This window comes from Daucus carota, chromosome 9 (assembly GCF_001625215.2).
Source record: "Daucus carota subsp. sativus chromosome 9, DH1 v3.0, whole genome shotgun sequence".
Taxonomy (NCBI): Eukaryota; Viridiplantae; Streptophyta; class Magnoliopsida; order Apiales; family Apiaceae; genus Daucus; species Daucus carota.
The window spans coordinates 31,482,734-31,499,889 of NC_030389.2; the positions used below are offsets into that span (position 1 = coordinate 31,482,734).

At 34.1% G+C, this 17,156-nt stretch overlaps 2 protein-coding genes across 2 annotated transcripts; both read right to left on the bottom strand.

Annotated features, from left to right (window-relative positions):
• Window positions 1-3,104: 3,104 nt before the first annotated feature.
• Window positions 3,105-3,701, bottom strand: LOC108201407 (uncharacterized). Its single transcript, XM_017369693.1, has 2 exons — window positions 3,455-3,701; window positions 3,105-3,340 (listed from the first exon to the last, which is right to left on the bottom strand). The coding sequence occupies exons 1-2, from the start codon at window positions 3,699-3,701 to the stop codon at window positions 3,105-3,107; spliced, it is 483 nt and encodes a 160-aa protein (XP_017225182.1).
• A 4,522-nt stretch (window positions 3,702-8,223) lies between these two features.
• LOC135149609 (uncharacterized) lies at window positions 8,224-11,674 on the bottom strand. Its single transcript, XM_064085361.1, has 3 exons — window positions 9,183-11,674; window positions 9,003-9,105; window positions 8,224-8,922 (listed from the first exon to the last, which is right to left on the bottom strand). Exons 1-3 carry the CDS (start codon window positions 11,672-11,674, stop codon window positions 8,224-8,226), a joined length of 3,294 nt encoding a protein of 1,097 aa, XP_063941431.1.
• Window positions 11,675-17,156: the final 5,482 nt, after the last annotated feature.

Sequence of the window (17,156 nt, forward strand, 5' to 3'; positions counted from 1 at the left end):
GGTTACCATTCTTAGGTTCCTCTCATATTTCATACTTCAAGGAACCGGGGGTAGTTGTTGTGCCATAAAATCTCCCTGGGCTTATTTTATAGCTCATTATATGGTTTGGGCTTTATTTGGGCTTACTAGAGTCATTTGGTTAAGGATATTGGGCTTCACCATGGCTGAGTGAACCATTGAAGACATGCAAGAAGGCTTAGGGGCTTGCATTGGAAACTTAATGGAGGCTGCCATCGGAATGGGGTTGCACCTGAAGGCGCTTTAGGGGTTACCTCTGCAAAGGATTACCGCTCAGTGCATCCTGGCTTGCAGCTACGGGGCTACAGTTAGGGGATGCCGCTGGCAGGGCTTCCGCCGCCTGGGCAGAACGCCAGGCAGACTCCAAGCATGATTCTTCTTCCTTGTTTTTAGGTGGACGAATTGGAGGTGGATTGGGAGTGTATCAGCTGTTATTTATGCACGAATCAAAGGATAATCATGCTTATTTGGATATAATTACAACATATATACATATCTAGTGCATAAATTCGGATATACATGGAAGATGAAGGCTTCAAGTGACCTACTTGGGGAGTGGGATTCCGCTACATAACTCTAAAGAAGAATGTTTTATCCTAAACTAGAGGGGATAATAGCTTATATTTTCGTGGTAATCTCAAGAACTACATGAGCTTGATCCCTATAAATTGGGTATGTAGGCACCTTGCAAAGGGACGATTTGATTCTAACTCACAAGTTCTACACTCTAAAGAGAGACACGTGTAACCTTCGTGACATACTTTCTGGGCAACTGCAGGACGGAATTTCATAATTCCGGCCTCTTTGCTTTGTCCTTTGCGAGCTCAGACTCAAAACACATTTGTTTCTCTGTATTTAGTATTAACGGTGGCCCCTATAAGCTAGCCGTGATTATCGTAGTTGTAACAAATATTCCTATAATTGTGTTATACGGTTCTGGGGGTGTTGCATCAATCACTCTCACAACATATATCAATATTCCATATACTTAAGAATACTAGTGAAGCCTTTTAAAAATAACCATAAATTTAGCCATGGGTAAAATTTTTTACCCATTCTCCTCACATCCTTGACCCGTTTTGTTAAATTTTACCCATTTACTAAATGGATTATCTGTTTATCTCTAATGTGATATATCAAGCTTGAGATATACATGGCACAATCAGAAATGTTCTATTCTATATGTCATGCTGTGCAGGTTTTCCCTGAAATTGAGCTCCTTGCACTAGGATAATGTATAAACAGTTTATGATTTCTATACTCATTATGTCCTCTTTTGATCCCATGTCAATATCTTCTTATGTATGTCATCTTACAAGTAAAAATGATATGTACATCATGTCTCTCTTCATCAGCAGCTTTCAAACGTATTTTAGAATTGTGATTTTTTCCTATTTATATATGAATAATTTGCCACACCATTTAGTGGACCACTACACCAATTCTGGGCAATTACGACGGATTTTTTCCGCCTATTTCATCGTAATTAGTACCATTTACGACGGAAAGTTTCCGTCGTTTTTGCTGGCGTCTGAAGTTAAAAAATTGGTCGGTAGTTTAAATTGTGTCGCAAGTTATCACTTCCGTCGTAAGATCAGCCATGTGGACCCCACTGCTCAATTTTGTTAGACCATAATATATGACGGATAAATCCGTCGTATTTACATCGTGGGGCCTACATATTTACGACGGAAAAAACGTCGTAAATTCCAAACTTAATTTACAAGGACTCGAGCTCTATATGATCCCGAGTCATCATGAATTTGGCAACAGAATGAGGTCTGTTGATGGTTTATAATACATTCAAACATATAATTACACTTCAAAATGTTGAAAAGATGTAAGATTGCTAATTAGGTAATCTGACATCAGGGTTCATTAATCGTTTGAGCCACATATCTGCCATTACCAATGCTGCTTTGATATATAGCTCATCTCAACCAAAAGAATCTAAACACAAAAAACAGAGAGAAAACAAGATATATCCTAAGCCTAATATCCTGCGTCATCAATTGCAACAACATTAATAACTGAACGCCAGTTTGAATTTATCCTTTTCTTTGCTTCATATTCATGCGTGGTATCCCACGTTTGAATCTTTTAATAAATCCTCTGTATTGATAAGAAACAAATTATTGTTTCTGTTCTACGATCAGAGAAACTCTCTTTTTTCATATTGGATATAAACATGTCAAATTCTAGACTAGAAATAAGCAGTATGGCCCTGATTTTCTCAAAATTATTTTTGGTAGATTGTACTATAAGTCTATAACTAGACCTTTATTACATGCAGTTTACCTTAACATATGATTTGCTAAACTTATATCATACTGATCCATCTTTCTTATGGGTGGAAATGGAGAGACTCTCTCTCTATATATATAATCAACTCAAGCAGATAGGTTATAGTGGATCTTAGTACTTTGGTCAATCTGCAGAGTCACTGTTGGCATAAATTTATTCTGAATAATAAAATGATGCTTGTGTCTTAAAAAAAGATTATATATAAAAAAAAGGCAAACCAAATTCCTCATACATATAGTCTATAGTTCATTTTAAAACTAAGTTCGAATGTGGATAATACTTGTTACTAATTATTAAGCTGGTTAACATCTTCAAATTTTTTCAATCCCAATGCTTGTTCCTTGCAGGGGTTGTGGCTTTATTTCACTTGAGAATTTGTTGTTCTTTGCAAGAACTTTCCCGGTATGATTGTCAGGCTCTCACAGAAATACAGTTATTTTTATTCAGATGAATAATGTTATTTTTTATTTTTCCTCTCAATTTACTGTATAATTATTGTTATCTAATTGGTGAATCTTTCACTTGGATTTATTAAAGCATGAATCTGAAAAATCTGTTATTACTAATTGTACTAAAATTCAAAATGAAGGCTTGTTTTTTTAGGTTGTTATTCAAAAAGGGTGGAAAGCGAGCTGCATGGGAATATCCATTCGCTGTAGCTGGCATTAATGTCTCATTCATGTTGATACAAACTCAACATCTTTATACCATTATTATAGCAACACAACACCATGTAATTCATTATACCATCACATAAACAGATTTAAGCAATAAAGGAATACTTACAAGTTACCAGCAATACGAACCACATTTGGGGTCACGGGGTATGTACCAAATCCTCCCGGAGAATATCCACGCGTCCTGTGACTTCGAGGATCAGTCTCCACCATGATTGGCGTAGTTTGTTTCCCTTCATCATCCCATTCAGCACATGCAGAATTCTCCTCATCTACAAGTGCACGCTTACGACGTTTCCTAGTGGTTGTGCTAGCACCCGTCTTAACACCACCCCTAGTGCCTGTAGCATTACCCACACCAGCAGTACTACACTCCCCTCCAACGGTTTGACTACCCTGCCCCCCAAGAGTGCCACCATTACCACCAGCGGCGCCAGTAGTACACTCCCTTCAACCGGCTTGACTACCCTGCCCCCCAAGAGTACCATCATTACCATCAGCGGCGCCAGTACTACACTCCCCTCCACCGGCTTGACTACCCTCCCCCCTAAGAGCACCATCATTACCATCAGCGGCGCCAGTAAGACACTCCCCACTATCAGTGTCCTTGCCGCTTTCCCCGCCAGCACTAGCATTCTTGTCCCCACGCCCCCGGCCTCCCGCAGAACCCCCCCGACCTCCCGCAGACCTCCTCCCGGCCATCAAGCCAATAACACTGAAATTTAAACAAAAAACACAAGTCGATAAATATATCAAAAAAGACGAAAAAATACATAGAACATAGAACACATACACATAACTCAACTGTTTGGGCTTTTTGCTATATAACACTAATTTGTGCCATTTTTGCTAAATCTATAGACATAGTGTTGCCCACTCACACAGATGTCATCCACACAAATATGCCCAGTAAAAATTGATACCCACTAATTAACACCCACTAATTAACAATACTACACAAAGAGATAACAAATATAGCCAATAATACGACAGATTGTATAGATATATACATGCATGTAAAAGATACAAAGACAAAGAGAATCATTTATATACCTAGTAATAGCTACAATAAGTGTTAGGACTATTGTTCACCGTCGCGATTAGCGTTGAAATCGTAAAGAACCAGCGTTGAAATCGCAGAGAAACGGAGAGGAAGCTTTCAGCAGAGAAAGGAAAAGTGAAAACTGAGAGATGAGTTTAGGGTTTTCTTATTTACACTTGGCTATACGACGTCGTTTAGCCTCAATTATTGGAGGCAGTGGGTTTAAGTTTTCGTTTCTCTTTTTTAGCGCCAATCTTCTTCTCCAAGATACAGTACCTTCTTTTCATTTTACTTTCAAATTTATTATTTATTTTTATTCAATTAGCAATTTAGTTTTATTTTTAACTTTTGAAATTTTAATATACGACTCATATCAGTGTTACAAAAAATTTAATTTTTTTAAATTTGATATTTTAGAACACTAACTAAAATTATAATTCTTTATTATAATTATTTTGTTACTTTTCATTTTAATTTTTAATTTTTGAATTTTAATGATTTCTAATTTTATTTTTAGTATTAATTTTTGAATTTGAATGGATTTTTTTATTATAATTTTTTATAAATATTTAAATAAATATATAAATATGTTATTACATATAGTGATATATATGATATCTTGAATTTTGTAAAAAACGGAAGTTAAATCACATTAAATCATAAAAGACAATTTAAAATTCCGTCAAACAAGTTGTTAATCTGTTTGATGGTCTACAGAACATAAATTAGCTTTAATCACTGATTTTTAGAACAAAGTGTGTCTAAAATATATATCTCAGTCTTGAGTTGTCATACATGTAACCAGTTTTATTGAAACAGGTAAGGTTTCAATCGGCTCAAACTAAATAATCCGTCGATTGGATAAATAAAATATCAGTCAATCAACTCAAATATTGACATCATGCATGTTATTATTGAAATTTTTAGTCAGTTCGTCGTTTTACACAACCTGAATTGGTATTAATCACCGATTTTTACAACAAGATATGTCTCATAGCTCGTTCTTGAGTAATCATATATGGTGTAACAAGTTTTATTGAAATATAAAATTAAAGTTTTATCGAAATAGTTACAAGTTTTAATTATATAATAATTAATGTTTTATTGAAATATTTAGAACAAAGTGATTATTGTATAATTTAAATGAATGTAAAAGTTTTGTACGAAAAAAATATGAAAGAAAACTAGCTTACGACGGAAGTTCATATACATATGACGGATACTGGGTAACTTTGGGTAACTTCCGACAGAAGTTCTTAACTATTTACGACGAATATTGATAAATATCTGGGTTTCTTCCGACAGAATTGTACAAACTGTCGTAAGTATACTGAAATAACCCAGATTTACGACGGATGTTCATAACCCAGATTTACGACGGATGTTCATACTCCGTCGTTTGTTTCCCAGAATCTGCAGATTCTTCTGATGTGACCAGAACCATTACCAAAATCAACCAAACCAAAATCCTATTGGATCAGTGAGGTTATAGGTATTTATAACCATATTGCATAATCAAATATACGAAAAGACAAAACACCTAAACCTTTAGGTAACTAAATCAAAAGTTAATCAAATTTTTGATTAATTGGCCGAAAAATAGAAAATTGGCTAGAATCACAACATCAATCAATATTCTTGCACCAACACAACACATTTAGCATTAGTAAGATTCCAAACCCATGGAATCGGCTAAAACCATGGAATCGTGAAAAAATACTAATTAAAGTAGCTAAAATTACCCGGAAAATCATTTTAATTCAACTAAAATAGAAAATTGGCTAGAATCACAACATCAATCAATATTCTTGCACCAACATAACACATTTAGTATTAGTAAGATTCCAAAATCATGGAATCGGCTAAAACCATGGGATTGTGAAAAAACACTAATTAAAGTAGCTAAAATTACCCGGAAAATCATTTTAATTCAACTAAAATAGAAAATTGGTTAGAATCACAACATCAATCAATATTCTTGCACCAACACAACACATTTAGCATTAGTAAGATTCCAAAATCATGGAATCGGCTAAAACCATGGGATTGTGAAAAAACACTAATTAAAGTAGCTAAAATTACCCGGAAAATCATTTTAATTCAACTAAAATAGAAAATTGGCTAGAATCACAACATCAATCAATATTCTTGCACCAACACAACACATTTAGCATTAGTAAGATTCCAAAATCATGGAATTGGCTAAAACCATGGGATTGTGAAAAAGCACTAATTAAAGTAGCTAAAATTACCCGGAAAATCATTTTAATTCAACTAAAATAGAAAATTGGCTAGAATCACAACATCAATCAATATTCTTGCACCAACACAACACATTTAGCATTAGTAAGATTCCAAAACCATGGAATCGGCTAAAACCATGGAATTGTGTAAAAATACTAATTAAAGTAACTAAAATTGGCCCAAAAATCATTTTAATTCAATTAAAATAGAAAATGGGCTACAATCACAACATCAATCAATATTCTTGCACCGACACAACACATTAAGCATTACTAAGATTCCAAAATCATGGAATCGGCTAAAACCATGGGATTGAGAAAAAACACTAATTAAAGTAGCTAAATTTACCCGGAAAATCATTTTAATTCAACTAAAATAGAAAATTGGCTAGAATCACAACATCAATCAATATTCTTGCACCAACACAACACATTTAGCATTAGTAAGATTCCAAAATCATGGAATCGGCTAAAACCATGGGATTGTGAAAAAACACTAATTAAAGTAGCTAAAATTACCCGGAAAATCATTTTAATTCAACTAAAATTTGAAAATTGACTAGAATCACTACATCAATCAATATTCTTGCACCAACACAACACATTTAGCATTAGTAAGATTCCAAAATCATGGAATCGGCTAAAACCATGGGATTGTGAAAAAGCACTAATTAAAGTAGCTAAAATTAACCGGAAAATCATTTTAATTCAACTAAAATAGAAAATTGGCTAGAATCACAACATCAATCAATATTCTTGCACCAACACAACACATTTAGCATTAGTAAGATTCCAAAATCATGGAATCGGCTAAAACCATGGGATTGTGAAAAAGCACTAATTAAAGTAGCCAAAATTACCCGGAAAATCATTTTAATTCAACTAAAATAGAAAATTGGCTAGAATCACAACATCAATCAATATTTTTGCGCCAACACAACACATTTAGCATTAGTAAGATTCCAAAACCATGGAATCGGCTAAAACCATGGAATTGTGTAAAAATACTAATTAAAGTAGCTAAAATTGGCCCAAAAATCATTTTAATTCAACTAAAATTAAAAAAATTGGCTAGAATCACAACATCAATCAATATTCTTGCACCAACACAACACATTTAGCATCAGTAAGATTCCAAAATCATGGAATCGGCTAAAACCATGGGATTGTGAAAAAACACTAATTAAAGTAGCCAAAATTACCCGGAAAATCATTTTAATTCAACTAAAATAGAAAATTGGCTAGAATCACAACATCAATCAATATTCTTGCACCAACACAACACATTTAGCATTAGTAAGATTCCAAAATCATGGAATCGGCTAAAACCATGGAATTGTGTAAAAATATTAATTAAAGTAGCTAAAATTGGCCCAAAAATCATTTTAATTCAATTAAAATAGAAAATGGGCTACAATCACAACATAAATCAATATTCTTGCACCGACACAACACATTAAGCATTACTAAGATTCCAAAATCATGGAATCGGCTAAAACCATGGGATTGTGAAAAAACACTAATTAAAGTAGCTAAAATTACCCGGAAAATCATTTTAATTCAACTAAAATAGAAAATTGGCTAGAATCACAACATCAATCAATATTCTTGCACCAACACAACACATTTAGCATTAGTAAGATTCCAAAACCATGGAATCGGCTAAAACCATGGAATTGTGTAAAAATACTAATTAAAGTAGCTAAAATTGGCCCAAAAATCATTTTAATTCAATTAAAATAGAAAATGGGCTACAATCACAACATCAATCAATATTCTTGCACCGACACAACACATTAAGCATTACTAAGATTCCAAAATCATGGAATCGGCTAAAACCATGGGATTGTGAAAAAACACTAATTAAAGTAGCTAAAATTACCCGAAAAATCATTTTAATTCAACTAAAATAGAAAATTGGCTAGAATCACAACATCAATCAATATTCTTCTCCACTATCCACTTCGATGCTATCATAACCATCTTCTTCTTCTTCATCTTCTTCTTCGTCATCCTCCTCATGATCCTCCCCCGCCTCCATTTCATTATCTTCATCTTCTTCACTTTCTACTTCATTTTGTTGCTCTTGTTCATCTTCCATTTCATAAATGGAGAAGTCAACAAATAACGACCTTGAAGAAAAGTCTATGGGTGTGGTATTTGACACATCTTCTTGAAGGGGTTCCATGTTAGCATCAATAGCTCTTCCACTTAACACTTGAGGTCTACATGTGATTATTGTATGAATATTACTATTTGGATTCTTTACACTAGGAGCATAGTACACTTGAGTGGCTTGACTTGCTAGAATGTAAACATCATCTCCTTTCAGTTTTGAATTGAGATCAATTAAAAGCACTCCATTTTTATCTTTCTTTACGCCCCTAACATGGTCATACCAATGACATTTCATCAGAAACACTTGATTTCCACCACCATATGTTATTTTTAGAATTTCCAGCAAACTTCCATAATAATTGCTTCCACTATCACCGTAACAACTTCCCTTGACAAGTATCCCCGAGCTTGATTTTCCTAAGTTGAACGAATACCCATTCACCCTACATCTTTTATAAGAAATCACATAAGAAGCCGGGCCTCCCAACAAATATTGCAACTGTTTGTTGTTGTGTTGTACCTGAAATGAAATAGTCTTGTCAAACATATGATAATATGATAATGTCAAACATATGATAATGTGAACTTTAAATAAAATACCTTGACTTGCAACCACTTAGCAAAATTATCCTTCATCACTGTATCCATCTCACTATCACTCAGTACGTGTGGAGTATGGTTGCGAATCTCTGCTTCGAACATGCTGAAGAGTTATCAATACATGTTAGTGCACAAAATTAAATGGTTCTAGTTAGTAATGAAAGGGTTTTAGATGCTTACAGAATATAAGGTGCCACTTCTTGCATGTTAGTGAGAATGTAATATGCTGCAGTGCTCAATGAATTCAGATCTAAATGATAACCAATACATGCTCCTAAAGGCTCTACCGGATATGTGAATGCCACAAGTTTTTCTGGATCCCTTGAATTATCATGAACCATATTACGACCTAGCATGTTGTGCACTGTATCAACTTCAGACTCAAAGTACATGGAACAGAAATGTGTTAACTCCTCGTATACGTATTTTTCTGCAATGGATCCTTCAACACGTGCTTTGTTCCCTACTTTATGTTTCATTCTGCCTTGTAGTCTTTCAACATGATACATCCATCTTTCTGGGACAGGGCCACCTAGTCTGCACTCCTCCGGCAAATGAACAAGAAGATGGTCCATTGGATCAAAAAGAGCCGGAGGGAATATAGTCTCCAAAGTACAAACAATTCCGGCTATGTTTTTTTCCATTTGTTTCAAATCTGTTGCAAGAAGTGTAGTTGAGCATAAGTCTTTGAAAAAATTTGATAGGTCACAAAGTACTTTATGCACATCATCTGGAAGAAGTTCACGAAAAGCAGAAGGCAATAACTTCTGCATAAATACATGACAATCATGTGACTTCATGCCTTGAAATTTTAACTGGGATCTCTTACAACACCTCTTCAAGTTTGATGAACAACCATCCGGGAGTTTCACTCGATGAACCCAATTACATAGCAATTTTAACTGATCCCGGGTTAGGTTATATCTAGCTTTTGGCTTGCGTGTACCATTAAGCCATAACTCTTGCATGATGCCCATTGCTTCCAAGTCCTTTCTCGATCTGATGGTATCCTTTGTTTTTACGCTATCGAGAATAGTGTGAAAAATGTTATCAAATACATTTTTCTCCGTGTGCATGACATCAATGCAATGACGAAGACGCAAGGAATCCCAATATGGCAAGTCAAAAAAGCAAGTGACATGCATCCAGTTATGCCAATCTCCAAATCCAATTGCCCTTTCCTTGGAATGTGGTTTCCCAGGTTGTGGAAAAATTATACTATCAAGTTTGTTGCGAATAACGCAACCTTTCATCCGATTTTTTCGTCGTTTATCTAAGAACCCCTTGTGCAACCCATAAAAACTTGACTTCCTGCTGTGTGGCAGTTGTTTAGCTTTAACTCCACCCATACACACATGACAAGCCATTTTCCCGTGAGTTGACCATCCACTAACCATTCCCAACCCAGAAAAGTCACTTATAGTCCATAATATGGCTGCTCGCATCATAAAATTAGTCTTCGCTGAAGCATCAAATGTCTCCACACCAACATTCCATAAAGTGATCAACTCATCAATTAGAGGCCTGAGATAAACATTCAAATTCTTTCCTGGATCATTCGGCCCGGGTACCAGCAGTGTCATGAACATATATGGATCCTTTGTAACCATAGTGTGTAGAAGGTTGTACACAAGTAGGACAACAGGCCATACTGAGTAAACAGTAGAGGTAGCATTGCTGTACGGGGGAAATCCATCGGTTGCAAGGCCAAGTCTGACATTACGAATCTCTGCTGAAAAATCAGGATAATTCTTATCGAACTCTTTCCATTCTTCTCCATCTGCAGGATGAGTGAGAACCCCTTCAGTCACAATTCTGTTCTTGTGATACTTCATATATGCAGCCGTGCGGGTAGACATGTACAGACGCTGCAAACGGTCAGTGATTTTGAAATGTCTCAAAACCTTTCTTGGAACAGTATTATTCCCAGCATGTGTTGTAGCTTTATATCGACTCAATTTACAATACTTGCAATTTCTTAGATCTTTATCACCGCCATAGAACAACATACAATCATTCTCGCATGCATGTATTTTTTCATATCCCAAACTCAACCTTTTAACCAACTTCTTAACAGCATAATAGTTGAGAGGAAGCTTATGTTTATCCGGAAACACATCTCCAAGCAAAAAGAGCAGCTCATCAAAAGCTTTATCACTACATTTGTTGCGATTCTTCCAATGTAGTAATTTCGTAACAAACTTCAATTGAGAATATTTGAGATTGCCCGGGTATATTGGCTCACCAACTTTATTCACGTTATCTAAAAAAGTTGATGCTTGCTCATTCGGGTCCTCGTGGCTACTATTTTCCGCTCCAAATGCCCCCCCACCAATAGCATCCATAAACATTTCATACTCGTCAAACACATCTTCACGATCATCCATTTGTTCATTTCTTGATGCACTAGCTTCACCGTGAAAGCTCCATATAGTATAACTCTCAAGAAAACCGGTTGCAAATAAGTGGAACTCGACATCGGGAATGAGTTGGTATAATGCATTCCGACATGTATTGCAAGGACAATTAATCAAAAGATTCGGATCATTCGGCTTACTAGAATTACTTCGCGCAAATGCCAAAAAATATTTAACCCCCTCATTATATTCATCCGTAAAACCATATCCACCGGGTTTTATTCGCTTAGTGATCCAACTACGATCCGGAGACATCTATGAATAATAAATAACAAAATTTCAATTATAAATATGCACACAAGCCCACATACAAATATTGAAAAATTATATAAATCTAAATAATATATGGAAGATCAAAATTTCTACAATTTAAATGGAAAGATAGAAAAGAAATACTTACAAGAACGATTGATGCAAGTGTTGAGTGTAATTTGCTATATCACATTTATTCGATCAGGAGCATATTTTTTGGTTTTGGTTAGGAGCATATAGAAATGATGTTGGGGAGAAAGAGGCAGTAGCTTCTGAGGGATATATGGTAAGTTACGACGGAATTATCGTATCCGTCGTAAGTTCTGTTTAAAAATGAATATCCTCCCGTTTAATTTCAATGTGGGCAGGTGGGAGTTAATGCGTTAGGTAAACTTACGACGGTTATATTACGACGAAAAAAAAATTCATTTTATTTTCATTTATTTTTTGCCTTTAATTAGGTAGATATGATAACTTACGACGGTTATATTACGACGGAAACAAAAATCGCTTTATTTTCATTTATTTTTTTCTTTAATTAGGTAGATATGTTAACTTACGACGGTTAAATTACGACGAAAAATTAAAATTTATAATTCTTATTTATTTTCCTTTTTTAAAACAGATTTAATTATATAATTATATGAACTTACGACGGCTTATTTACGACGGAATAGAAAATCAATTTATTTTCATTTATTTTTTTCTTTAATTGGGTAGATATGTTAATTTACGACGGTTAAATTACGACGAACAATCAAAACTTATAATTTCCATTTATTTTTCATTTTTAAAACAGATTTAATTATATAATTATATGAACTTACGACGGCTTATTTACGACGGAATAGAAAATCAATTTGTTTTCATTTATTTTTTTCTTTAATTGGGGTAGATATGTTAATTTACGACGGTTAAATTACGACGAACAATCAAAACTTATAATTTCCATTTATTTTTCATTTTTAAAACAGATATAATTATATAATTATATGAACTTACGACGGCGTATTTACGACGGAAAAGTAAAAACTTTATTTTCATTTATTTTTTGACTTTATTTAGGTAGATATGTTAACTTACGACGGTTAAATTACGACGGTTTTTTCGCGGGAAAAATATTTATTATTTTTTATTAGAGCGCGCCTGAATTCTAGCAAAACATACGACGGAAGGTTGTTTCGTCGTAAGTATTGACGAGAAAATACAACGAATGTTTGAATTCCGTCGTAAGTTTTGCGCTCCGCCTTTTTCGTCGTAAGATATCCGTCGTAATTGGCCAGAATTGGTGTAGTGGACTGAGATATCATTTTTCTCCGTTTTGTGACGACTATGATTCCAAAAATTTGTACAGCATAAGTACCAGGAAGAACACACCGGAGAAGCAGTACCAATAATGAAATCATAGATCTATTTAAGCCACAGGAAGATATTCAGAGGGGATGTTCCCAAGTAGTAAATCTCGTGTAAACTAAGTAAGTTCCTGTAGGACTTCATATGACTTGATGAGGTGCTTATATTTGATACGCTCGAGAAAAGAACATGAAAGTGGTAGCACATGTTAATGAAACATAACCTTTATACATTAGTCTTACTGATAATTTGAGGCATAGTCCGCAGATAGTCCCTATATTTTCCTACACAATATGCATTTCTTGCTCTTTCATCCAAATGTGAACACATTAGCATTTTTTAATTTAATTTATCATCTAATATATTTAACCGGCGTTAAATTTGACTGTTTTTGGTCAAATATGAAAGTGGTCAAAAATGGTCGGTCAATTTTAACATAGACTTGATGCCATACAAATTTGACTGCTAGCGGTAAAAAATAAGTCGGTCATAAATATTTGGTTTTTCTTATAGTGTTTAAATGCGTGTTATAAATTTTCTTTCTTCCACGTAAAAATTATAAGAGACAAAGCAACTATTAAAAATATAATTTTAAATGTTATTTGTTACAAATTTTGATTTATATACTTGCTCTGAATCTGAATTGAACTCGGATTTAGTGCTAGTATCGTATAGAACTTAAACAAACAATATATAAATTGAGTGTATTTAATTAGTTCAAAATATTATGATTCAAAAGAAAAGTATCTAGAGTAATTAAAGTATTAGCCAGATATCAGGTGAACGTATGACAAACTTTAGGCAGGAGTCTGTGTTTTGAATATTGACCGGGGGAGTCTGTTCTTAATTTGTTATATAATTACTAATTTTGTTTATTTTCTTCCATGTAAAAGAATGCATATATATATAAACCTATTAATCCATAAATTGTGGGTGAAGTAATAATTCGTCAAGTATTTGCTTTATGTAGTCATAATTTTCAAAATTTAAATGTCTCTCAATATATATTAAATAAAATATGTAAGATATTTCCCGTTATGATCTTCTAGTTTATATTTTTAATTCAATAATATATATATATATATATATATATATTATGTATATATATATATTTGTTTGTTTGTTTATTAAACTTAAGCTTTCAATAATTGTATTATTCAAAATTATATATATTTTAAGATCAAAACCTTTTTTATCACTAAAAAGTGCCGTAATTCCAAGTACTTAGAATGACATGGATTTGCAGTGAGTTTGGGGGAGGTAAGAAAGTGTGGGTGGGTATGCATGGATTTGTACCAACTATCTGTTTGGGTGAACAATGCATGCACATATAATAAACTGCTAAAGTTATGAGCTAGACAGCTGCATGCCACCTAACAAAATCTAAAACTGAACAAAACAACATCTTACTCAAAAGTAACAGGCCTGTCAATTCTTTTCTCATACAAAATACGTCCATTAGATCAGCATCTGGACTAGAGTTTTCCACATGTCACCATCAAAGTATATATACACAAATGCACCTTACTCAAAAGAGATCTTACTTTGCTGAATCAATGAACAATTATTAGAAAACTAATGAACTAAATTTGTAAGAACTGGCAAATGATTACAGAAACTGGAAAGTCCGTAACATATTGATTCTTCTTTCTACCCATCACATCCTTTCAACCCACACAACAGTGTAATCATTGATTTCCGTTTACTCCAGACTAGTACTTAAAATAAATTGTCAAGGTTCGTGTGTATTTGATTTAGAAAGTTGACGTGGAGAAACTTTTCCATCAAATGTTGGAAAGTAATCTAAACCGTGTCCCTTTTTTAGCAATGCAGCAACTTCCACGTTAGCAGCTAGAAATAAGTCTTTATTCAGTTTCAGTAGTTTTAAGAGTATTTGAATAAGGGGATATATATAGTAGTGGAGTTTAAGCAGGAGAGTAGTAATTGCTTATTTTCAGGAGTAGTTTTTTATGCGTGTGTTTCACCTGCAATTCTAAATTCTATATGAAAAGGCCCTGAAATCAACAACCCAGATTTCTAAAACTTCTCGAGTAATACTCATATATAGAATTATAATGCACCACAAGGAAGAAAATCTGTAAATGTGGTGTGATACACATAAGCGTAGAATGCACCCCAAGAAAAATCTGTACATAACTCAACAAGAAAAATAAATACAGTCAGACGTCAGTGATTTAATTTGGGAATTCAATGTTTCCAAGAAGCATTAGCGAATTGAAAACGGTGATAGGGATAGATAACCTATCAAAACTATGATCTGGGTATAAAAGAGCCACTCTGACTAACTGATTAAAATGCAACATAACATTGTTTCTTAGACTTCTCATAGCCTACACAGCCACCAGACAATCAGATTCGATCTCCACGCACCCTCTCCCAGTCACTGCGATCACTCCAGCTTATTGCTTCCTTGATTTCCATTACCTCTGTCCATTCTGCAGAATTCAGTCCCCGATATATATACTCGAGTCTTTGCCTGTATTAGTCACCAGCTATATATCAATCCAACAGCAACTTCTTCTCGGGTTGCACTCTTCGGCTTTCCACTTAACATTTGCAACAAACCATAATCCAGGTATTGAATAAATAGTTGTTCATCAACTTTTCCTCATTTACAGCAACAAATTCTCAGCAGATTTTAATCTTCGTTTTATTATACTTTTTGCCTTGCAAATTTATATTTGGTAATTAGATAGTTTTATTGATTACATGTTCCTTAATTCATAGGTATAACTACACGGTTTTGACCATAACTTTGCATGCATGCATGTTGATAAGTGATAACAGTATATATACAAAATGAAGAGCACACTCAAACTGCCACATCAGACACTACTTAATTAGCCTACATAGTCAGCTGTAATTGAGAGTTAGTTATAATATTTTCACGTAGTTGTAATTGTATATATAGTGATAGAATAGATAGTTTGATAGCCCTGGTGCAAAATACTTAACTCCCTCTTCCTTTTTTCCTTAATTAGCCCATGAATTGTTTTTTTTGTGTTGATGAAAACGAAATGCACTTTTTATTTCTAAGACATGCACGTAAGAAGACTTCAGCTTTTCTTACTAACGGAAAACCAGAGCTTCAGCTCTTTTCCTTTTTCTTTTCTTTCTATTTCACTTGGTGTATCATTACAATCTTGCTGGGTGTCCTATTTATAGGATATTGTACGTATCATTGCTTTGTTGCCTTCTCTGTTTAGATGTGTAATACATATAAGTCTTCACTCTTTTAATGGCCAGCCTATAATCTATACACATAAGTTGCATGTAGGATGTAGCCTTCTATTTAGCTTCCCAGCCACGTTCCTATTTCATTTATCAGTACATAGTTTTGACCACCACCTTGCTTGAAAGCCCACCTTATTTCCAGGAATGTATATCTGGTACACAGCTGCTCTTAGTTGAATTCTGCATGCCATGCATCTTTATTTCAGTCTATCATATCTTTATTTCAGTCTATCTTGGTCTATCATATTTTATGCTCTTAGTTGTGCTGCAGAGCTGTGTGTACACGTATTATTTTTGTTTTGTTTAATTAATTCACCTTCTCAAGAGTTGGACTTCTAACAGATTTTCAACGATAAAGAGATGAACGATCACGAAGCAAGCACAAGTGGCACCAAGGATGAAATTGAGATGACTCAATTTCCGCGTACGTATTGTAAGTACTCTTGAAAAAAATACAACACTTTATGTTTGAGATTATATTGAATATAAAATACAAAAAACCTATGGTCTTAATTATAAACAAAAAAATCAATGATCTTAACACTTGTAATAAATAAAAATAATAATGATCATTGATAATTTATTTTGATGTTAATCCTTTTTTTTGTGTACAGTTGAGAACGACAGTGATAGTGACGAAGATTTTGACCAATACTCATATGTATATGAGATCGATGAAAACGCCGAGGGACAAATTATATCTTCTCCTTCGAATGTACAGGTTCCAACTCCCCTAGTTAATATACAACATATTATCCCCACTCCTAACCGTCATTCCTTCGGTGTCATAACTTTTATTTTTATTTGTCTTCTTATTTCATCTGCTTTTTTCTTGTCGATATATTTGTACATAAAATTAACTTTGCAAAAAGTTATC

Excerpts from the sequence above, each read along its gene's own strand:
- LOC108201407 (XM_017369693.1), bottom strand. The coding sequence starts at position 3,701 with ATGGCCGGGAGGAGGTCTGCGGGAGGTCGGGGGGGTTCTGCGGGAGGC. Across the intron at positions 3,341-3,454 it reads GGGGCAGGGTAGTCAAGCCG|GCACTAGGGGTGGTGTTAAG; the intron begins GTTGAAGGGAGT and ends GTAATGCTACAG.
- LOC135149609 (XM_064085361.1), bottom strand. The coding sequence starts at position 11,674 with ATGTCTCCGGATCGTAGTTGGATCACTAAGCGAATAAAACCCGGTGGA. Across the intron at positions 9,106-9,182 it reads GAAGTGGCACCTTATATTCT|CATGTTCGAAGCAGAGATTC; the intron begins GTAAGCATCTAA and ends ATAACTCTTCAG. Across the intron at positions 8,923-9,002 it reads CTAAGTGGTTGCAAGTCAAG|GTACAACACAACAACAAACA; the intron begins GTATTTTATTTA and ends ATTTCATTTCAG.